At 40.6% G+C, this 22,801-nt stretch overlaps 4 protein-coding genes across 9 annotated transcripts; 3 read left to right on the top strand and 1 right to left on the bottom strand.

The window, feature by feature from the left end:
* The first annotated feature begins 155 nt into the window (after positions 1 to 155).
* LOC133847450 (retinol dehydrogenase 12) lies at positions 156 to 3,681 on the top strand. 3 transcript variants are annotated; one of them, XM_062282503.1, is made up of 2 exons: positions 156 to 744; positions 2,106 to 3,681. In XM_062282503.1, the coding sequence occupies exon 2, from the start codon at positions 2,205 to 2,207 to the stop codon at positions 3,390 to 3,392; it is 1,188 nt and encodes a 395-aa protein (XP_062138487.1). In that variant the 5' UTR covers positions 156 to 744; positions 2,106 to 2,204; the 3' UTR covers positions 3,393 to 3,681. The 3 variants fall into 3 exon arrangements, with proteins under 3 accessions (XP_062138487.1, XP_062138484.1, XP_062138485.1); XM_062282500.1 differs by lacking the exon at positions 156 to 744 and adding an exon at positions 1,034 to 1,292; XM_062282501.1 differs by lacking the exon at positions 156 to 744 and adding an exon at positions 1,034 to 1,329.
* Positions 3,682 to 7,424: 3,743 nt separating this feature from the next.
* LOC133847449 (zinc finger E-box-binding homeobox 1) lies at positions 7,425 to 9,670 on the top strand. 2 transcript variants are annotated; one of them, XR_009895166.1, is made up of 3 exons: positions 7,425 to 7,586; positions 7,678 to 9,544; positions 9,575 to 9,670. XR_009895166.1 is itself a non-coding variant. In XM_062282499.1 (2 exons), exon 2 carries the CDS (start codon positions 7,906 to 7,908, stop codon positions 9,124 to 9,126), a length of 1,221 nt encoding a protein of 406 aa, XP_062138483.1. In that variant the 5' UTR covers positions 7,425 to 7,586; positions 7,678 to 7,905; the 3' UTR covers positions 9,127 to 9,670. The 2 variants fall into 2 exon arrangements, 1 of the variants encoding a protein (XP_062138483.1); XM_062282499.1 differs by having other exon boundaries at positions 7,678 to 9,670.
* Positions 9,671 to 10,511: 841 nt separating this feature from the next.
* On the bottom strand, positions 10,512 to 11,451 carry LOC133847457 (NADH dehydrogenase [ubiquinone] 1 alpha subcomplex subunit 13). 2 transcript variants are annotated; one of them, XM_062282510.1, is made up of 4 exons: positions 11,294 to 11,451; positions 11,122 to 11,235; positions 10,841 to 11,061; positions 10,512 to 10,774 (listed from the first exon to the last, which is right to left on the bottom strand). In XM_062282510.1, exons 2-4 carry the CDS (start codon positions 11,225 to 11,227, stop codon positions 10,637 to 10,639), a joined length of 465 nt encoding a protein of 154 aa, XP_062138494.1. In that variant the 5' UTR covers positions 11,228 to 11,235; positions 11,294 to 11,451; the 3' UTR covers positions 10,512 to 10,636. The 2 variants fall into 2 exon arrangements, with proteins under 2 accessions (XP_062138494.1, XP_062138495.1); XM_062282511.1 differs by having other exon boundaries at positions 11,122 to 11,232; positions 11,294 to 11,414.
* A 261-nt stretch (positions 11,452 to 11,712) lies between these two features.
* Positions 11,713 to 22,503, top strand: LOC133847448 (probable citrate synthase, mitochondrial). Of its 2 annotated transcripts, none has more exons than XM_062282497.1 (3): positions 11,713 to 11,916; positions 20,296 to 21,270; positions 21,443 to 22,503. In XM_062282497.1, exons 1-3 carry the CDS (start codon positions 11,728 to 11,730, stop codon positions 21,815 to 21,817), a joined length of 1,539 nt encoding a protein of 512 aa, XP_062138481.1. In that variant the 5' UTR covers positions 11,713 to 11,727; the 3' UTR covers positions 21,818 to 22,503. The 2 variants fall into 2 exon arrangements, with proteins under 2 accessions (XP_062138481.1, XP_062138482.1); XM_062282498.1 differs by lacking the exon at positions 11,713 to 11,916 and adding an exon at positions 12,321 to 12,588.
* Positions 22,504 to 22,801: the final 298 nt, after the last annotated feature.

Below are 22,801 nucleotides of genomic sequence, written 5' to 3'. Positions count from 1 at the left end.
ATAAATATGATTTTATATTAAGTTCTTGAACTTTGCTGTTGAACCCAAAGCTTACTTATATTTTATTTGCCTCATGATGAGTGTTAAAGTCTTAAATGACTTAAAATGTTTTCAAATCTGTTGTCTCCAACGAAAATTCAATTTATGTTTTGTCTGCTCGTTTAACAACTTTTGATTTGCAATCCCAGTGAAATACCCTAGAGTTTTAAACATTTTGTTTGTTCTTCCAAAAAGTGTTCAGCTAAATAAAAAACTGTATCTTTACTTTTTGTGCACTTTGAAGTTCTTTGAAATCCAAGTGGAATAGCCAAAAGTTCTTGACTTCTGGCAAAAATCCTTTAAACAGAAAAACTGAAATGCGAAACTCTTGAAGTTTGTTCCCATAGCTTGGGTTCAAAAACTTTGTTGTTCCAAGTCGCTTTAAGTGCGTTAAGAGCCGAAGAAGACACTGAGAGACTCGGAGAGAGAGAGAGAGTGAGGGAGAGATGCGAAGAGAGGAGAATGGGAAATCGGCGGCAACAACAATCAAAACAAAAACAGAAGAGCAAGAAGAAGACAGAATGCAAGTTAAATTATCCAATGGCAGCGACGCCGGCAGCGAAGCGAGAAAGAAAAGCACGTTAAAGTGAAAGTCGAAAACAAAATTCGAGAGAAGTAAAAAAAGAAAAAGAAATTAAAGCCAGCAGAGGCAGCAGCGACAGCGGCCGCTTCGTAAATGGGAATGACAGGCAGGCTTGTCAATGTGTGAGTGTGTGTGTGTGTGTTTACGTGTGTGAACATTGTACATGTGTATGTGTGTCAAGCAAGCCCGCGCGACGCTGATGTCGAGGCCGACGTCGACGCCAACGCCAACGTCAACGTCAACGCATGCACATGCATAAAGTTATGTTAATAACAGACGCCAAATGGCGGCAACGTCGACGCCGCATTACAACAAAAGCAGCAGCAGCAACAACAACAAGCGATTGGTATTCAGGTTATTTTGGACGTGTTAGCGGCGGCTCAGGTGGAGCATTCGGGAGCCACAGTTAGTTTCAGTTGGTTAAGATCGCGCAAACAGTGAACAACAATATCATCACAGCCCAGCCAGCTAACTTGGCCACAGATCAACACTAAAGATAATCGCAAACAAGAGCGAGAGCAAGTGAGAGTGTGAGAGAGAGATAGAGAGAGAGAGAGACAGCCGGCTTAACAATTCGTCAAGTAGTTTTTGCCATCGTTTTGTCAGTGTCTAAAGTGTGAAATTAACGCGTGAGGAAGTGTAACGAACAGCGAGTGAGATTGAGAGACAGGTGAAAAGAAAGAAAAAAACATATTGAAACGCATTTGGCAAGTAAAACACACACACACGTCAAGTGTTGAAACATGGTTTTTTTGTTTTTTTATTTTGGGAAAGTGAACGATGAGAGTTGACAGAATGCTGGAAAGTGCACGCATTCCAATGTTATCGATAAATAGCGCGGGCTCAGCTCGGTTCATTCATAACATTCAGATGTTAAAAGCTATCGACAAGCTAATTGAGAAGAACTGTGTGTGAAACTCGTAATAACTCAAAAGTTGTTAGAGCATACGAGTAGTAACAAATAATTTATGTAATTGCTCGCAAGCTGTGCTAGATTAACAAATTGATAATGTGCTTATTACCTTAATCGATTATAACAATAATGGAAATATGCATCAATGTGTTATTGATAATTTGATCAGCATCCTAATGTTATCGATTATACCATTAACTAGAACGTAACAGTATCGATAAGTCCCGATAAAGTAAACAAATTGCTTTTGACGAAGTTATTCACTTTCCCCTACAGTAAATAATGAACGAATGCATTTATTAATCGAATGCATTGTTGAAGAATGTACCCAATCGCCATTATCGAAATAAGTGCTATCGATAACTCTAAATAATCGATCAACAAAACTATTCAGCTTTTCTTACTGCATTGTTGAAGAATGTATCCAATCACCATTATCGAAATATGTGCTATCGATAACTCTAAGTTATCGATCAACAAAACTATTCAGCATTTCTTACTATCAATACACCTACACGACTTCTCCATATCAACCATACTCATTCATAAATCATTTCCTTTCATTCACAGGACTTTTCCCATATCCCCTAAAACGTCGCATCAAGTAGAGTTATCGACGAGAACAACAACCACACATCGTGTCACACATTCAATCCGCGTTAAGTAGCTATGTCGGAGGCTGTTACGCCCACGACGACGACGCCAACAGTTTTTGACCCAACCGCCGAGGCGGCCGAAAAGGCGCTCTGCTTCCGTGGCATTTGGGCTTGGCTGGTGTTGATCCTGCTCATTGGACTCGCCGTCTTTGCAGTGATGTGGCTGCTGCGCAAGTTCATTCAAGGTCCCGTCTATCGCAAAAAGAATCGCATCGATGGCAAGGTGGTCATCGTCACCGGCTGCAACACGGGCATTGGCAAGGAGACGGTCCTCGAGCTGGCGCGTCGTGGTGCCAAGATCTACATGGCCTGTCGAGATCCCGCACGCTGCGAGGCAGCTCGCATTGAGATCATCGATCGCACCCAGAACCAACAGCTCTTCAATCGCAGCCTCGACTTGGGATCATTGGAGTCGGTGCGCAACTTCGTTGCTCGCTTCAAGGCGGAGGAGACCCGACTCGATCTGCTGGTGAATAATGCCGGCATTATGGCCTGTCCACGCTCCCTAACTGCCGATGGCTATGAACAGCAGTTTGGCGTCAATCATCTGGGTCACTTTCTGCTCACGAATCTCCTGCTCGATCGCCTCAAGCAGGCGTCGCCCAGTCGCATTGTGGTCGTCAGTTCGGCGGCCCATTTGTTTGGCCGCATCAATCGTGAGGATCTGATGAGTGAACGCAAGTATGGCAAATTCTTCGGCGCCTACAGTCAGTCGAAGTTGGCCAACATTCTCTTCACCCTGAAGTTGTCGAAACTGCTGCAAGGCAGCGGTGTCACCGTCAACTGTTGTCATCCGGGCGTGGTGCGCACCGAACTAAATCGGCATTTCGTTGCACCCGGTTGGGTGAAGAGCTGCATCCAAACGCTGGCATTGTACTTCATGAAGTCACCGCAGGCAGGAGCACAGACTTCGTTGCGCCTGGCGCTCGATCCCTCGCTGGAGGGTTCTTCGGGGGATTATTATTCGGATAGCATGCGATTCCCGCTGGTGCCATGGGCACGCAACATGGAGACCGCCGACTGGTTGTGGCGGGAGAGTGAGAAGCTTGTCGGTCTGCCGCCCATTGAGCCACAAAATGGCGGTGTGCAACAGAATGGCAATGTAACTGGGAATGGAACACGTCCTGTCGCAGGAGGAGCAGGAGGAGGAGGAGGAGGTGAGAGCATTGAGACCGTTGTAGTTGATCGCACAAGCAGTTAAGAAGACTGCACAGCTCGCCATCGCAGTCTTGTTATAAGGCATGGAGACGAAAGCTTTGCTTGGAACCAAACCAGTGGGAACTAGTTTTTTTTTACATCAAAGCGATCGGTTATCAAAATTGTCTTTGTTCTTTATTTTTTGTTGTTGCTATAAACTTGACGGCAGCAGCAGCAAAAGCTTTATGATTATTATAGCAATTTATTTAAATGCAGCTAATTCTCTTACAAATTTTTTGTGCCTAGCTTTAAGTGGAGAACTCAATTAAAATACAAAGTGAAAAAAAGATAAAAACGTTAAATTCATTGAAATTGCCGTCATGCAGCTGTTGTTGCTGATACATTAAACAGGAGGACAAGTCAGCCAAAAAGCACAACGAAGCCATCGAAAAAAGGATGTGCAAGCAACTGTGTTGTCCACAGATCAAATACAATTGGGATCTGCCCTTTCAGCTTCTTCTGTCAGACGTGCTCTTCTTTTCTCTCTCTTTCCCATTCGTTCACATGCCATTAACGCAAGCACAAAAAAAACCAAAAGCAAAAGAAAAAACACACACAATACAAAAACAAAAGCAAAAGCAGCAGCAAGAACAGCAACAACAAACTGTAACGAAAATAAAATCACAGGCAGCAGCATCGAGAGTGCAATTAAACCCATGCAAGCCCCCGGGGGTCGTTTTGGTCGGCCAATTTTGTTGTTGCCTTCATACATAGGGGGATTATCGTGAGTGGAGTGGTTTGTTGTAAGTTTTATGAGCAGCTAAAGCTCTTTGGTCAGCAATTAGCAGAGTTTTAGTTTGCAATTAATTATTAGAGCAAGACAACCAATAATGTATACATACATACATACATATGTATGTATGTATGTAACTTACATGCATATTGTGAATTTTCGCCGTCCACTGAAGGGTTAAAACAGCATACTACAACAAAAACCGTAACTGAAATTTGCTGTCAACAATTACACGAAATATTGCATGGAAAATTCCACTCGCTGTGAAGCGTCGTTTTACACACACACGCACACACATAAACATAAACTCATTTTGCCGGCAAAAAAACTTATTTGAATTGAATTACATAGAATTATTTCCAGAATATTGTATATTTTGATTGATAGCAATGCAATTACGTTTTGCAATTGATGACGAAATTTCTGGAAGAAGTTGATCGAAACTCAAAACTAACTGCAACACGTGTCTCAACAGCAAAAGATGGGAGGAAAGAAAGAAAGGAGAGAAAGAAACCGCAACAAGACATGCAAATGCAAATTTGAACGAAAGTCTTGTTGATTTTGCGTGGCGCCATCTGGCAACGCCCTGCTAATTATGCCGAGCCCAGCAAACATAACCTAAATAGCTAACAAAACACACTCACACACACACATTCATACAGCTTATAAGGCATGCATTACTCAAAATAAGACAAAACAAAAAAAAAACAAATTGGCGAATTAAAAAACTTTCCACAACCTACAAGTTTGGGCTGAAAGAACCAATCATTTCTTTCCATTCAATTTGTATTTTGTTTTGTGCTGTGCACTTCGATATGAATAATGACATTTTGGCACGTATTAAACGCGTAGCATAGAAAGGTACAGGTGAGGAGGTGAGGGGTTGTTGACTAGGTAAACGAAATTAACAATGTGATGCTACTGAAAAAAATGGGAGCTGAACAGACATTCTAGAATAATGCCAGTTCAAATAGCTATATGTGGAAACATTTCGCAATTACTAACAATGCAAGTCAAGTGACACAATCACACAATCTTGAAATTACTCACAATCCAAATTCAAGTGGATGATGTTTGCAAATATTGGAATGCATTCCACACAATCACACTATCCCTTTCAAACTAGCGTCAAAATGCATATGATGCAATTGCCTGTGACAGATAACAAACAAGTTGGCCCTACCGCAACATCACACACACACACATGCACATGCATAAATATTTATACAAATAATATGTCTACAAATCGGAGAGTCTGTTTAGATTAATCATTTGCATTTGTGCAAACGTGACTGCAACGTTTATGATACAAATTTCCAAAGCAATTTCCGACTTGAATTCACGCTGGAAAAATTTCATTAAGCTCTAGCACTTAACGGTATTATCTAGCATCTCTTTCTCTCTATCTCACTTTCAACGAAATGCGCAATTCGTTATATCTATAGATTCTATATGCAATTATTTCCTCGCGTCATCGACGCTGTCTCATCACATTTCTAATGTGAAATATACAACTTTTCGATGACGCGCGATCTTCTCAATACCAGCTGTGTGTGTGGGGGGGAAATACCCTATAAACAGCTGAAGTTTATGCACTTAGGCAGGCGTATTGAATTTCGATAAGCCCCATGGTCTTTGCTGAAGTTTATGGCAAACGAAGCTTTAAGATAACGTGTATAATATCTAAACTACATTGTGGTTTTAATTGCTCTAACTTTAATAAAAGTGATTTATCAAAATGACAATATCAATTACAGAACTGTTATTCATGGTTTTCTTAGGATTTCATCATAGATATTATACATTATGAAATCCTAAGAAAACTATGAATAACAGTTCTGTATTTGATATTGTCATTTCCTTTGATAAATCACTTTTATTAAAGTTAGAGCAATTAAAACCACAATGTAGTTTAATAAACTAAAACCACATTATGACATATGTATTTGCAATAAATTGAATTCAATATGTAAATTCTTTTGTTGCTAATATGTATTTTACTTACGCTTATTGGTTTTAATATTGCTTAAACGAAATTATATCTTATAAATAAAACAAAAAAATAAAGGGTTATTTAACTTCGAAAATCGAAATGTTATTGTCAAACATTTAAATAAAGTCAAAGCAATCAATCTTAATATTTACAGGGCATAAAGAAAAAGTGCAAAAAGTTCCTCTGGCAACAAGTTATCGCTCTCGATTGCAACAATGTGCGAACGTTAGTGGAAATATTTGCAAGTTTTGACCGAAAGCTGACTTATCTAAGTTTTCTTTATATGTGTTATGTATGTACAATGTACATGTATATTCACGACGATCGCCTTGTAAGTGGTTCAAGGTCGAGGAAGAAAAAAAACGCCGCTTGTTAATTAATGTAAAACAGACTGTGCTGTTAGGAGTGCTGTATAAACAAAACACAGAAAAATGCCTATAATTGTAACCAGCAGATGTGCCATGAGTTGGGCCAACGTGAAAATAAAATATAAATATGGAAAATTCAAAATGCAGTAATACATATTATGAAAATGTGAGTATTGCAACACGCCACAGTTTGCTCTATATATATTTTAATTGAAATGGCATTACTTAAAATAGCTGTAAGGCATATATAATTAATGCATTTTATAAGTGCACACGAATTGGCTTAAAAGCCGATAATACATTTTCCACCCAAATTGCTTGGCAACGTGACAAAAATGTGTAGCGAAACCAAAAAAGCGGCTATATAACAGCAAAATGTTGTAGGCATGTCTGTCATTAAAACTGTCTTCTGTGCCCCAAAACAAATATCTTAATTTGCAACTAATAAAACTAAACACCTTCAAATGATGTCTAACCTAATTTCAAACAAAGCGCGATTTGTTTTCAACAGCTTCACAACTGTTGTGCTCTGCAGAACGATGGAGCTAACAATAACCTACAAATTCTGCATCAGTATTCACAGCACTGCATTTCAAGAAACGCGCGCATCGCGCTCAACAGCTGCACAACTGTTGTGCCTGACAAAACGGCCGATAGTCGGCAGCGCTGCCACCCTGTCACCAGCCATAAGCACTGCAAATAATAATCAGCTGCATATTTTCGTGGCTAAATAGCATATATAGAAAAAATGCATATCATTTATTTTGATAAAAAAATATTGATTCATATATTTACTATACTAACGTAATTGATCAGAGAGTGACGTAAGCGGCGCATATATGACGTAGGCATGGCATTTGTGTAATGCAGCCAACTTCACGTTATTTCACAAATATACCAGAAAATCAAAAAGACTACGCAGCATTTTCTGTGTGCTGTACGGCCAGTGTGACCATTAATCGCCGATGTTGCCACAATCGACGAAAATTGTGTGATATTGTGTGAAGTGGAAAGAATAAAAAAAAAACTTGGTGGCAAGAAAGACGTCGGGTGCCCACAAAAAAGAGTGTTGACTATTGTAAGAAAAATTGCAACGCGCCAAATGTAAGACGACCAGCTCCCCACACAATTTGTTTTGCGGCACAACACAAAACTAAAACCAAAATAACGAAAACATTTTTTTTCATGTTTGCAGCCTGGCAAAACCGGAAGCAAAAAAAAAGAAAAAAATCCACCAACAACAACAAGCAAATTTTTTTTTGCTGGAATTTTTCTTTTAAGTTTTTGTGTTGTTGAGGCGCTGACAACGACGAAGCGACGCCACGCCGCTTAACAAAACACAACAACAACAACAATATTATTAGCATATAATTTGTTTTTGCGCGCAGCCATAACAAAAAACACACACACACACACAACAATCATGAACTCGAAACGCATGAAATACACAACGCCAACGAGCAAAGAGGAAATTATCATACAACAACAACAACAGCAGCAGCAGCAGCAACACGATGTTGTGGCAGATGTGGTCGCCGATGTGGAAGACGAAACCGGCGCCACAGAACTATACACTTATGCCTATGCCACCAACGACGACGAAGTCGATGAGGGCGATGTCGATGACGAGGAGATCGATGATGTGGACGACGATGTCGATGGCGTTGTGACCAATGCCCAAGAAGTGATCATCGATGAGCATGGGCATGCGGTGACCTTGCAACAGCTGGTGGAGAACAGCACCGTCGAAGAGGTAGAGACCATTGAACAAGGTGACGGCACACACACCATTCTACACATTGTGCCCAATATGCAGCAGCAACATGTTGTCCATGATGTGGACGATGTCGAGCACGATGAACTCGATGACGATGTGGACGACGAGGATGTGGATGATGGCGGCGATAATGTCGGTGTCGAGGAGGGCGAAGTCGATGATGTGGACGATGAGGAAGCCGATGGCGATGAGGATGATGATGAATTGGGTTCGATTGTGTACGAGGGCACCATCGATCACAGTCCCGATTCCGATTCGCAATCGTCGCGCAACAAAACCTTCTATTGCCCCAATTGTGGCAATTGCTATAGCGCCGCCGGCTCATTGAAGCTCCATATGCGCGCCTGTCTGCGGCAACGCAACGAAGTCTCGGCCGAGGATCGCAAATGCAAGGTGTGCAGCAAAATCTTTAATTCGGTGGCATACCTCAAGGAGCATATGATGCGACATACGGGCGAACAGCCGTTCCGTTGCACACGCTGTTATCGCAAATTCGTCGATGAATCCAAATACAATACACACATGGATTCGCACAAGCATCAGGATAAACTTGAGGCCGAGGCGGAAGCATTGGCCGCCCAACACGGTGGCAAAAAGGTTGTCGTCAAGGAGTTTACATGCTCGTTCTGTGCGCAGAACTTTACGGTTGTCTTCGATGTGGGGCAGGTGAAGCGTCGCTATGCCTGCGATGCGTGTCGCGACAAATATTCAAATGCGGAGGCGTTGCGTCAGCACAAACAGCAGGTGGAGGAGAAGCGTGAATTTAGCTGCGAGCGTTGCGGTCGCAAGTTTGTCTTCGAGGGTTTCCTGCAACGTCATTTGCCAACCTGTGATGGCAGCATTAAGCGGCGTCGCGACATGAAGTAGAGGTGGCAGCAACGTGATGGCAGCTGGCGGCGACGTCGCAAGGAAAGGAGCAAACAACACGATCACGAAGAGGAGGAGGAAGAGCAGAATGAAGAAGAGGAAGAGTCACCGCCAATGCGTTACGTTGTTATTAAACAGGAGGAGCTGGAGGAGAAGCTAGAAGAGCTGTAGGAGGCGCCACACTATCAGCAGCAGCAGCAGCCCAAGAGGCTGCCACGCCCCCCAATACCAACACAAACACACATGAACACACACACGCCCTTGTTTTAGCTAAATATTATAGCTCTTAGAACTGTAAAGAAAACCACACAAAACCAAGAAAACAATTTTCATTTTATACACACACACACACACACACACATATTGAGGAACTTAACACATGCATGTAAACTGCGCTTGTGGAACTTAAATGCGAGCTGTCTTTTATGGTTTGGCATCCAAAGGAGAGCGAATTGTCTTTGATGTGGAACCTAAATGCTAGCTGCTGTTGTGGAATCCAAAGCGCAAGCTTGGCTGACGACAAAGCAGAAAAAACAACAGCGCAGCGGTAAACGAAAAACCAACAACAACATACAAAAAGGAACCCTAATACACCCACACACACACATACACACATGCGCAGCTGCCAGCGAAGAAGAAGATGCGGTAGCTGCAGCCGCAGCCGCAGATGAAACCAATCAATTATTTTTTTTTAAATATGTAATCATAATTATAAGAATTTGTTATCGCAATTCGATCGAGACATCAAACAAAAACAACAACATCAAGGCAAAAAACAAAACCCAATATAATACAAAACATCAAACGACAAAACAAAATGGCGCATAAGTCTCTCAGTCTCTAATGTATAGCTTACGTACTTTTAATTTCAATGTATGAAATGTATACTTACATTTTCCAATACAAACACCAAACTCCAACACACACACACACGAAAAAAAAAAACACTTTTATTATAATAGCCGCTAATCTCTAAATACAACAATGCTAACAAATGCATTCATTGATGTTGATTGAATTCAATAAAAACGAACACTTAAACAAAAAAGCGAAACAAAAAAACAGCGATTATTTTGCAATTAAACAATTTTCAAACGCTGCACTTGCACTTGCACTTGTAAAACCGCCAAAAATAACTGCGCAACTAACAGTTAGAAATGTGGTACAGTGGCAACGCCATAGGCAAGTGATCCTTTTTGGCTGAGCTTTGTTGCCAACTATTTTTGCGACACTGGCGTTGCCAAGCTGAGCGAGTGAAAGAGAACGCAACACATTGCCAACCACATAATTTTGAACGTGGCGTTGCCAAGCACATGCAAATAGAATAAATATATAATGTGACCAGCAGACAATTTTCTTGTTATTGTTTTTCTTTTTCCACTCGGTATTAATCAATTTTGCTTTAATGATCAACAACAATGAGCGAGCTTAAGGCGAATTCTATATTAACAAAAAAATGTAGTTTTCTTTTTTAATAGTTGGTGCATTAACTAATCCAAAGTTGTTTCGTTTACGACCAGAGCTTCAAATTGGCTCGCTTTGCTGTCGATTTCCAGTCGGCATGTGCATAGAACTCCCGGAAATGGGGCGATACCAAAGTATCTTCAGGCAGCGTCTTGTACACTGGCTCACCATACCAGGTGCCCACCTATGGAAAACATAAGCATATCAATAGTTAATTTTATGAAATTCAATAATATTGAAATGTATTTACCTCCCAGCCGGGGACGTTCTTCATGAGGTCGGCTTCCTCGTCACGATTGCGACGCAATTGACGCAAAAATTCGCGATCACGCTCTGCAATCAGCAGTGGGAAAATCACATTTTCGGCCGAACGCATTTCAATCTCATCGCGTTTCACCTTTTTGGCTGTCAAATAATAGATGCCCAAGCCGCCAATGGTGGCCACCAGATAGGTGCCAATCATGGAAAAGCCTACAAATCATAAAAACGCTTAGTTAAACAAGGATTATAGCTTGCTTCGGATCGATTTACCAGTGAAGTAACTTTTGGGTGGCACACGAGCAAAGGGAATCTTCTTGTAGCCACCGGGTGGTGGTAAATCCTGTTTAGGGGGCACATGCGGCACGGCCGTCGCCATCTTGGCTGCTGCAATAGCATTAATAAGTAATGTTTACATTTGGAACATTTGCATTTTGATACTTACGCTTTGTTATTATCGAGAAAATTGAGGAAATTTGCCAGTCAAAAATTCACGACGACTTTTGCATAACACACAGCGCGCAGTGTGGCCAAAATTGATAAACTAACAAAATACCAAATAGAAATGCACAATATATTAATTGTATATGTACGGATTTAACCGTAATGCAATGCCAACTATGTCCATTGCTATTATTTATTGTTTATTTCATAATTTATGTACTCATAATAGCATTTTGCTAAGTTGTCACATATAAAATACTAAAATACTGCAAGTGGAATTGCCAAGTAATTAGAAAATCTGGCAGCTTGAACAGCTGACAGTAGGCATTGTAAAGCAACCAATTTTATTTGGAAAAAAGAACATTAGCCAGCATTGGACATATTTTTTCCTTTTTATTATTACAATTCAAAGTCGATACATCATCTACACAAAAAATGGCTTTATTAAACAAATTCCTGGCTCAATCACATGTGCGTACATTATTTACTAGTCGCAACAACAATTTTAAGGATTCGGCAGCCTGTGGTAATTTACTTAAGGAGATTAAGATAAATGCGAACGCTGCAGAGCTCGCAGTTACTATAGAGGAACAATCAAACGTTGAAGATGCAAATTTAATACAGGTGAGCTAGTATTTAATATTATTTATTTAAAAATTACCAATGCGCGGCAAAAAATGAAAAGCAGCTGGAATCAGCTGTTTTCTGCGTAGGTGGGAGTAGTTTTTAGTCGGTTTAGTATTTATAACGTTATCGATAAGCGGCATCTTATTTATGAAATCAGAATTTGCATACTTATTGCGTTTAGATGCGTCAGCAGTATTAAATTGTAGTTAAACTAAGCATTGCGCTTTAGCAATTTATTCATAGTTGTTTGTCTTGAGTTGCAGTTTCTTATCGCGGTTTATGTGGGAGAACTATCGATAAATTGGCAGCGACAACAATCGGTGGTGGGCACAAATTGAATGCCAAAACCAAACCAACCAACCCAACCATTCGAATTCGAATAATATTTTAACATTCAGTTTCAGTTGCCGCGCAGCTGCCGTAAAAGAAGGGAGAGTAGGAAACAGTTTTTCGCTCGCCAAAAACGACAGAAAAAACGCCACAAGAAAAAGAACATTTCCAACAAAAAAATCCATTGGGGAAAGCAATTTTTTTCTGTGTGTGTACGTGTGTTTAGTGTGTTTCCAAACTCAGTTTTGTGTTGATCTCGAGCGCAAAATCATTTAGCCGAAATTAACATAAATCATGTCGTTCTATCGCATTTCTGCACGTAAAATTGCCGAAGCACAGGTGAGTTAACTTATTTACGCTTTCCTTTCCCTAACTTTTTTTTTTTGTTGGTGCTACTATTGTATAAAATGCGAGCCTTTTTGTTAATAGTGAGAGACTGGGACAGTCCGAAAATTGCGCCCAAAAGTGTAGTTTTTGTTATTGCAAAAGGATCCTCAAGGCAAAACCAAGCGTGGCTTGCCAACACACACACACACATACAGCTCTCTCTCTCTTTGCTAAGTACGTGTTTAATGTGTGTGTATTAGTGTTAGCAAGGGCAACGTCACGCCAAAAAAAACAGCCATGTGCTTGCGATTAAAAAAAAAACAGCGCAAATGATGAATTAATTTTTGTTTCTTTTTTTTTTTTTGAATTATGTGTTGTGATAAGTGTAAAGTAAAATCCTGTTGAGAACAAATACATACACAATGCATTACACACACACAAAATACATACACAAATACATATATGTGTGTTTGTATCTTTTTTTGGTAACATTTGCGCTATGTGCTAATTTTCTCGTGATTACATAATCGGGGCGCAACATTTTTCACTTTGCCTCAAAATAGCGAATCTTTATAAAAATAAAAATCTCATATAGAACACAGACGCAGACGCAGAAAAGCAACATCAACGTTTTAGTTTTTTCTTCTTTTTCCATTTTTTCTTTTTTTGGCTTTGCGACAAGAAGAGTTTAATGAACTTCCCACTTTTGTGCTGTGCATCTGCTTCAAAATGTCATTTGCATAACTTCCATTCGACAGTTGTTGTTTTTGTTGTCCATTTCGCTTACAACAAAATACCACGCGGCCTTTTTAATTCTTGTAATCTTACAACAACAAAACTACTACGAGTCTACTACGATGCTCTCACGGAGAGCAAGAGAGAGCACGCTTAAGAGAGCGCAATTGTTTGAGCGCGAGAGAGAACGCACAGGTAAAATATACACAGCAAGCCGTTTATTGTGCTTTCTCTATCGCGCGCATTTTGTTTCACTTACAAAAAAAAAAGAAGCGCGTCACGTGTTGTTGTTGCTGGTGATGCTGCTGGCCAAAAGTGTTGTTGCATCTTTTGTTGTTGTGCTGTTGCAAAGATTGTCCGTCGAATGACCTTAAAGCAAGCAAAGCAAATAGACCGCTGCCGCCCACCCGGCAATGCTAAGAAAATGCCACGTATACACACACATGCATACCAAGTATATGCTTAGTGTATGTGTCTGTGTTATGTAACTTGGCAAAAAAACAAACAATCGGTGCAAAGGCACTTGGCAAAATGTTAATCGATAAATCAATAGACACACACACACACACGCCCACATGTATGGCGGCTTACAGGACGAGCCTCCTTTTGAAGCGGCATTTTCGTCGTCATATGACGCGAGAGCGACTGCGTGCAGAGAGCCCAAAGAGACGGAGAAAGAGAGAGAGAGAGAGCGCGTGAATGTGACGCAAACAGATTTTCGATGCGTAATACTATAAAGTTAAATAATCTATTTGAAAATGTTATGCATACGCTTATGTTGTTCTTGTTGTTATTATTATTATTGTGGTACATTTGGCATGGCGCCAAAACGCGCAGCCACCACAGACGGCGACAAACGTCCTTCACTGATTTGTTACGATACACTCTCGCTCACTCTCTCTCTCTCTCTCTCTTTGCTAAAAATATCGTAAGAGGGCAAATTTTGATAAAAGGGCTTGTTCGATATTTTATGCATTCTCTTCCGGTCTCGAGTGCAATATGTGTGTGTGTGTGTGTGTGTATGTGAAATGCCAACTAAATATACCGAACAACAAAACAGTAGCGCACGCAAAGCCTTTTGACGTTCAACCAAACTTAATAACACACACGCGAAATTTTTTATCGCCCCGCCGCTAATACGTCACGATACGTGACCAATGCTTACGTAAAAGTTTCGCTCGCCCATTAAAACGGGACGCACATCAGCGTATTGTCTGTCTGCCCTTTTGGCAACAACAACGCTGGCATGCATGTGTGTGTTTGTGTGTGTGTGTGTGTGTGTGGGGGTGGGTGAATGAGAGCGAATGTGCAAAACAGCTGATCAAACGAAAACGATTGCATAACAACGACGAGAAGAGCTCATCTCTTTTTGCTTTAAGACGATTGCGATTAATTTTTGTTGTTATCGAATCTTAAATTTGACCATTATCGATTGTGCCGTATAAGCATTATATGCCTCTTAACTCTATGTGTATGTGGAAGTGTGTGTATATGGGGCCACGTATTATTGCATTGGCATTTAATTTATGGGTTCGCCTTTCTAATCATTAGATTAGTGGAGTGGTGTGAAGCTCGTGCCAATCTCTCAAGTAGCAGCAACAATTTATATATGCACCATATTTTTTGTCGTTTTGAATAATATCTCGTTCTCGTTCTCGTTGCCTCGCCCCCACTTATGCGATTATTATTATGAGGGGTTCGTTCAAAATTCCGCACGTTTATGTGCTGGGTAATGGTAGTTGATAAATGATAACAACGCAACCTGGTGAAATAATGCCGTCATGGAAACTTTAAAAGTGTCAAGATAAAGCCTGTGATAAGGCGCCACCACACATAAATTGTTGCAAGATTTTAATGATCATGTGATGCAACACATTTTTGAGAAATTCTCACTCATTTCAACTACAATCTCTTTCTCTCACTCTCTCTCTCTCTCTTTCTCTGTGTGTCTTTGTGTCAATTGAAAAGTATAGAGACATTTACATTTTTGTCGCAAGTGGCGATTCGCTACTATATAGTATATGAGGGCTTAACTGATAAGCATGACAAATTTGTTGTACGGGGCACATGATCGAGAGATCGAAATCGAAATACAAAAAAAAAGCGAACTGAGAGAGCTGCTGATAGCAAAAGGAAATAGAAAAATTTAATAATGCGAAAATAGAACCTTCCCCTCTGCAGCACCTCCCTTCCCCCCTCGCCCCCACAAAACAAAAAACTTCATCGCTCGAGCGTAAAGTGCTAATTTAATTAGGGAGGTGGGGGCTCTCGATAAACCCCTTTCAATATAAGTCGCACAATATTTATGATCCCTCAACACACACACAACACACGCAGTTCAAATATTTACATAGCTTGCCTTGCTAATGAAGACGACGACAACAAACAACAGCCTAGAAATGCATAACAGAAAAAAAAAAGTTGCAAAACAAAAAAAAATATACGTGGCTAATTAGCTTAGATATGTGAGAGCGAAAAGCTCGCATGATTGATGCGTACACAATTGAGCGATTGATCATGATTGACAACGTAATAAATTCAAAGATTAATGATAATATTTCTGTTTGTGGGAGAGTTGGAAAAAATACAAATAATACATACATATTTACAAACAATATTTGCAACATTTACGAACAATAAATTTTTATTTGCTGTAAGTTATTTAAATAACTCAACTTAAAAATATGTACTTGGTTTTCATTTTTTATTTACTTTGATTTATTATTTAAACTGTTATTTCGATTTTTCAATTTTGTAAAGCAATAACTTTTATTTGTTTTTAAATCGCTAATACTGCGATTGACTGATTGATGATTGAGAGATTGCAAATTGATTGGCAACTGTTTTAGACTGATTGATGATTGAGAGTTTAAAAATGTGATTGGCAACTGTTTTTCCGCTTGACTATGATTGAGATCAGCAGTATTAAGCTTAATATAACTGTGAAGCAATAACTTTTATTTGTTTTTAAATCGCTAATACTGCGATTGACTGATTGATGATTGAGAGATTGCAAAATTATAGTTCTTAGCAACTGTTTTTGCGCTTGATTGTGATTGAGATCAGCACTATTATGCTTAATATAACTGTGAAGCAATAACTTTTATTTGTTTTTAAATCGCTAATACTGCGATTGACTGATTGATGATTGAGAGATTGCAAAATTATAGTTATTAGCAACTGTTTTTGCGCTATTAAGCTTAATATAACTGTGAAGCAATAACTTTTATTTGTTTTTAAATCGCTAATACTGCGATTGACTGATTGATGATTGATCGATTGCAAAATTATAGTTATTAGCAACTGTTTTTGCGCTTGATTGTGATTGAGATCAGCCGCATCAAACACAATAACGACAACGACAACGAAAACCAGTTGTCGGAAACACTTGACACTGTTTCATTGAACCGTTTGTCTTCGTCCCGTCGTGTGATTTCCCCCGCCTTCAGCTGATGTTGATGATGATGTTGATGATGATGATGGGATTCTGAGTCAGAATACTGAGAATTCTAAAAAGAGAGAGAGCGAGTCTTGCTCGCTATTCGAAAGAGACTTCGTTTGACTCAAAGTATTTTTTTGTTCTCTTCATTTTTTTTTTTTTTACTGATTAGCGCGCATTTGTAATTAACGATCTGAACACTAACCGGGGAAGGGGTTACGTCATTTGACGTATTTACTTTTAGACGGCGTCTAATTTTTTTAAGTTATTTTTTTTATTAGTATTTTACGCGCAACGATAAAGAAAGGGGGAAGGACAAATAGCGACGACGATTGCGCATAAAAATTTAATTAAATCGTTTTTATCTGACGCTTTGGGGTAATTCCCTCCGGGCGGCGGCCATATTTGATAAAAATTGAAATATGAATGAGTTTAGAGAATTAGTATCGCAAGATTGCAATTATATCCGTTAAACGTCGTATTAAACAATTACAACCAATAATAATAATATGAATAACAGATGGAGACGGGACAATTGAAATAGTCACGCTAACGATGAGCGTTGGAATTGTGTGAACCTTGATTCGATAATTATTAAGAGCGTCGTTACTACGGATCAAGTGTGCTATAGTCCCCCCCTCTAGTTGTCTCGCTCTCTCGCGTGTTCTATTGACCGATAAGTGGCAATACTTGAGACTTGAGCAATATAATATGCAACTTTGCTGTGTTTTGTCGTGTTCACCTTGATGCCAAAACTCACGGAGATTATTTCGAGGTTGCAAAGCGTTTTTTTTTTTATATTTAGAGATTGTAATAAAACAAAAAAATACGTGTAATATTAAGATAGAGAGAGATAGAAGAAATAAAGAGATTGTCTGATGATTCTTATTATGTAAGGCAAAAGATCGAATGCGACGCGCTATCTCTCAATATTATGCTGGAAACACGCGACTGCGATTTCCTCAATCATAAATTATATGTTTCTATACTATATATGTAGGTATTATATATATAGAATATGTATATATATATGTATATATGTAGTATATGGTTATGCGATAATTGGCGATAAGTTGGTCGCGCGTGAGACCATTGTGGGGACCTTCAAATTTCAATGGCGTTATCAGCTGTTCCGTTCCCTCGCCCTCCCTTCCCCCCCCGCCCTCTTTGTACACTATGTCTGTCGCCCGTGAAACTAATCAGATTATGTTCATGACTTTTTCTTTTTTTGAAAATTGCGAACAGCAACAACAACAACAACATGCATACGCAAATATTAAGTGTATTTTATTTATAAGAACGTGCGATAAGATAATGAGACAAAGCAACAGTTCCTCAACCGTTGGGGCTATTGTTATGCAATGCAAGCATTGTCCCACTCATAAGCTCTCTCTCTCTCTCTCGCTCACTCTCTCGCATCATTAATCGCAACGTGTATCTCTGACAAACGGACAGCTCAATTAGCAGAAGCAGCAGAAGAAGAGAACCGCGAAACCGCTTAAGGGGCATCATCGTCGCCTGTAGACGTCAAAATCGTTCTGTCTCTGTTGCACTGCCTGCTGTTGTGGTTTAATAGCCACCTGACAAAATGCTGTTTGATACATTTGTCAGCCGCAGCCGCAGCCGCAAACACACACATTTGCATGCATGCATGTGGAGAGAAAATGTCTCCGATTGCAATGGTCATGTCATTAAGCTTTTGTCATAACAAACAAAATGAATCGATATCTAGTTACACACAGTCTGGCGGCCTAGCGGCTGTTGATGACGATTTTTCTCTCTCTCTCTCTCGCTGTCTCTTGCTTGATTGTCTAGTGCAGCATTTTTTATGATTGCATGCCGACGTGTTTAATAAAACTGCGCCAAGATTTATGCTATTCGCAATTAATTTGCATACCATCAATTAGTATATGTGTGTGTGTGTGGGTGTTAGTGACGTAGCAATCAGCTGTCAAACGTCAGCGACCAACTCTTCACATCACAATCGATAAACGATGCGTAAAATGTTTGTTTTTTTTTCGTTTTATCAATGAAACGGCATTCCTTTTTTTTTTGGGGCCGGTTGAGTAAACCGGTTTGCTTAGTGTGCGTGTAAACTTTGATTGTGTGTGTGTGTCTGTGTGAGTTTGTGTGTGGAAAAGGAGCAACAATATAAGCTGACAACAAAACAGGCATGCAATTCTATTTGCTTGTCGCTTGGCGGCGCCGCGCCACAAGTTCACATGGTTAATTGAATTTGCCTGACCCACTAGCCGAGCAAAAAAAAACCAACAAGTAAAACTGATAGCATAGCAAGTTGATTGACTTGCATATACCCTGCACGCTAATAACGTGAGCCCTCTAATGCATGCATTCCGAAGCTGACAACTATGCGAGTTAAGCGTGTCTAAACTCATAGATGCCAGCTTTCTAATGCATGCACACAGGGTATGAACAAGTTGCAACGAGAAACAAACAACAAAAATAATGTACATACAACGAACGATGTCTTGTCTGTGTGTCCGTCTTGTCAATCAAATGGCAAAAATTGTACTTTAAGCTTGAGCTTGGATTCCGTTTTCATTTCCATTTCGTTCAGTAGCGTCTAGCGCGCGCAAAAAAAAATAATAAAAACGCCACGCGTAGCAACAGCAACAATAAAAATTTTCCCTACAGCGTCGATTTAAGCGTGTCTCATTATGGGGACACAACGACGATTGTTCCGATCTGATCATAAAAAAGAAGAAAAAAAAACTAGTCTTAACCGGTTTGCTGACGAAGCTGCTGCTGCTTCTTGCTAGCAACGGTCAAATTTTGCGTTGAACTTTTGCGTATGGCGCGTTGTTTTTGTTTTGCGTGTTTTCTTTTTTGTTTTGCGCATGGAATAAAATGATGCAACAACAAGAAGAACAACTACAACTACAACTACAATAACAATAACAAATGCAGTGTGTACACACTTGCTGCTTGCCTGCCTGGGTTAATGTCTGCTCAAAGCTCTGACTCACGACGAGTGCGCTGAATGTTTTTGTTGGTGTACAACACGAGGCCGAGGTGGAGGCTGCAAATGCAAAAAACAAAAAAGAAAACAAGAAAAAACGGGCGGCTTTGCCTTCTTATCAGCAAATGTGTGGTGTGTGTCTGGCGCTGCTTATCAACAGCTTGTGTGTGAATTGAGCGTAATTTTACGCTTTGATTGCGATTTGAAGTGCAGCTCAATGACAGTCGATTGTCGTCGTCCTCAGCTCTCTCAGCTGTTTCTCGACAATCGATAATCATAAATTAGTAATGCATATCCTAAGCAGCACAGCTGTTCATCAATCAGTGTGACAGCTACAATCGGTTCGTGTCTTTGCTAAGCAATGGTTTAATTCTGTGTGACAGCCTACTAACGGTTCGAGTCTCAGTTAAAAAAATGGATTATTTCTAAATAATTTATTTAAAATGAAATTCGCTATTTCTACTACTTCAGCTACTAACGGTTCGAGTCTCTGTTAAAAAAATGGATTATTTCTAAATGAATTTTTTTTAAATGAAATTCGTTATTTACTTTTTTGCTTTTGCAGAAGGTGCCACTCGTGAACTATGTGCGCCAATTGTCTTCGGATGGCGCCAGTCTGCGCGATGTGCTCTCCGCCAAGATTCCCCAGGAGCAGGAGCGCGTGAAGGCCTTCCGCAAGGAGTTCGGTGCCACAAAGATGGGCGAAACCACCATCGACATGATGTACGGTGGCATGCGCGGCATCAGGGCCCTGGTGACCGAGACCTCTGTGCTGGACGCTGACGAGGGTATTCGCTTCCGTGGCCTCTCCATTCCCGAGTGCCAGAAGGTGTTGCCCGCCGCCAACGGTGGCAACGAGCCACTGCCCGAGGGTCTTTTCTGGCTGCTGCTCACCGGTGAGGTGCCCACCAAGGCCCAGGTGCAACAGCTCTCCCAGGAGTGGGCTGATCGTGCTGCCCTGCCCCAGCATGTGGTCACCATGCTGAACAACATGCCAACCACATTGCATCCAATGTCGCAGTTCGCTGCCGCCGTCACCGCTCTCAATCATGACAGCAAATTCGCCAAAGCCTACTCAGAGGGTGTGCACAAGTCCAAGTACTGGGAATACGTGTACGAGGACAGCATGGATTTGATTGCCAAACTGCCAGTGGTTGCGGCCACCATCTATTGCAACACCTATCGCGGCGGCAAGGGCTCCCGTTCGATTGACTCGAACCTGGATTGGTCCGCCAATTTCGTGAAGATGCTGGGCTACGACAGTCCCGAATTCACCGAACTGATGCGTCTCTATCTGACCATTCACAGTGATCACGAGGGTGGCAATGTCTCCGCTCACACCGTGCACTTGGTTGGTTCGGCTCTCAGTGATCCTTACCTTTCGTTTGCCGCCGGCATGAACGGTTTGGCTGGTCCATTGCACGGTCTGGCCAACCAGGAGGTGCTCGTCTGGTTGCGCAAATTGCAGCGCGAGGCTGGCAACAATCCATCGGAGGAGCAGCTGAAGGAATACATCTGGAAGACACTCAAGTCCGGACAGGTGCGGTATAACTTATAATTACAATAATTATCTTATCTGGTTCGTTTCTACGATAAGCACTGGTTTGGGTCTTGACTAAACTTATCGATGAGTGCTCGAAATTGTTGAAAGTTCCCTCTTACGTAACTCTCGCTAATGTCCCACTTATTTTCGTCATTCCTCTGCTTTACAGGTTGTGCCCGGCTATGGACACGCTGTGCTGCGTAAGACCGATCCTCGTTATACCTGCCAACGTGAGTTTGCCCTCAAGCATCTGCCCGACGATGAGCTCTTCCAGTTGGTCTCGAAGATCTACAAGGTGGTGCCCCCAATTCTAACTGAAACCGGCAAGGTGAAGAACCCCTGGCCCAATGTAGATGCCCACTCCGGTGTCCTGCTGCAATACTACGGCATGAAAGAGATGAACTACTACACTGTCCTGTTCGGTGTGTCGCGTGCTCTTGGTGTTCTTGCCTCCCTGGTGTGGGATCGTGCTTTGGGCCTGCCCATCGAGCGTCCCAAGTCCTTCTCCACCGACATGCTCGTCAACATGACGAAGAAGAAGTAAGCTTAAGATGATCGCATTGTGTGGATGGGGGTTGGGACGTTGGACAATTGGATGGTTGGATTGGAATTATTGGTGTCGTCTGCATTTCTGCATCAGGTGCAGGCGATCTAACAAGTTCAGCAAATGTAGCAAAAGCAAAAGCAAAAGAAACAACAACATCAACAATAAGAACAACAAATTATTATATGAGAAAAACAACAATAACACGAGCATAGAGAAGCAGCGAAAACAAATTTTGTAGCGAAAGTAGCATCTAATACACTTACACACACACACACACACAAAACACACAAGAATGCAATGAGTCATTATCAAATTGTGATGGACGAATGGATGGATGGATTCACGACGAATGGAGAGGATGGAGAGCGCGAGGGAGGAGATGAAGACGCATCGTTTCGAATCGAACGACAGAGAGAGAGAGAAAGAGAGAGAGAACTAGTGAGAGAGCAAGAGAGAGTGAGCAGAGAACAACCAAATACGAAATCACAAGCAAAAAATATAACAAAAACAAAACTGCAACAGCAAAACAATAAGTTGGAAATAAGACAACAAATTTATATTTAGTAGTATAGCTAAATTATGAATGATAACGAAAGAAAAAAGGAACAGCAATAGCAAACAAAACAAAAAAAAAGGAAAAACAAAAAATCACTTAATTATTTGTATAAGCGCTATTTATACCAGATTAAGTTATATATGGCTGGACGATGACACAACACACACACACACACATACACAAAGTGTTAGGTGTCGTCTGTCCACCTTCTTCTCCTCTTGGCACTACTGTTATGTTCAGCATTTTTCCAACGATTTGAACATTTGTTTTTTTTTTTTTTGTTCACTATTATTATTTTTCTGTTTCACTTTTGGTGTTTCCTTCCTGAACGATTTTCTGGATTTTATTTGTTACTTAACTACACTTTAAGCCAATCAATTATTATGTTTGGAGGCGTTTGTCTTTTCTTTTCTTTTCTTTATATA

Source organism: Drosophila sulfurigaster, chromosome X, assembly GCF_023558435.1.
Source record: "Drosophila sulfurigaster albostrigata strain 15112-1811.04 chromosome X, ASM2355843v2, whole genome shotgun sequence".
Taxonomy (NCBI): domain Eukaryota; kingdom Metazoa; phylum Arthropoda; class Insecta; order Diptera; family Drosophilidae; genus Drosophila; species Drosophila sulfurigaster.
This window is presented reverse-complemented; position numbering and strand designations above follow the sequence as displayed.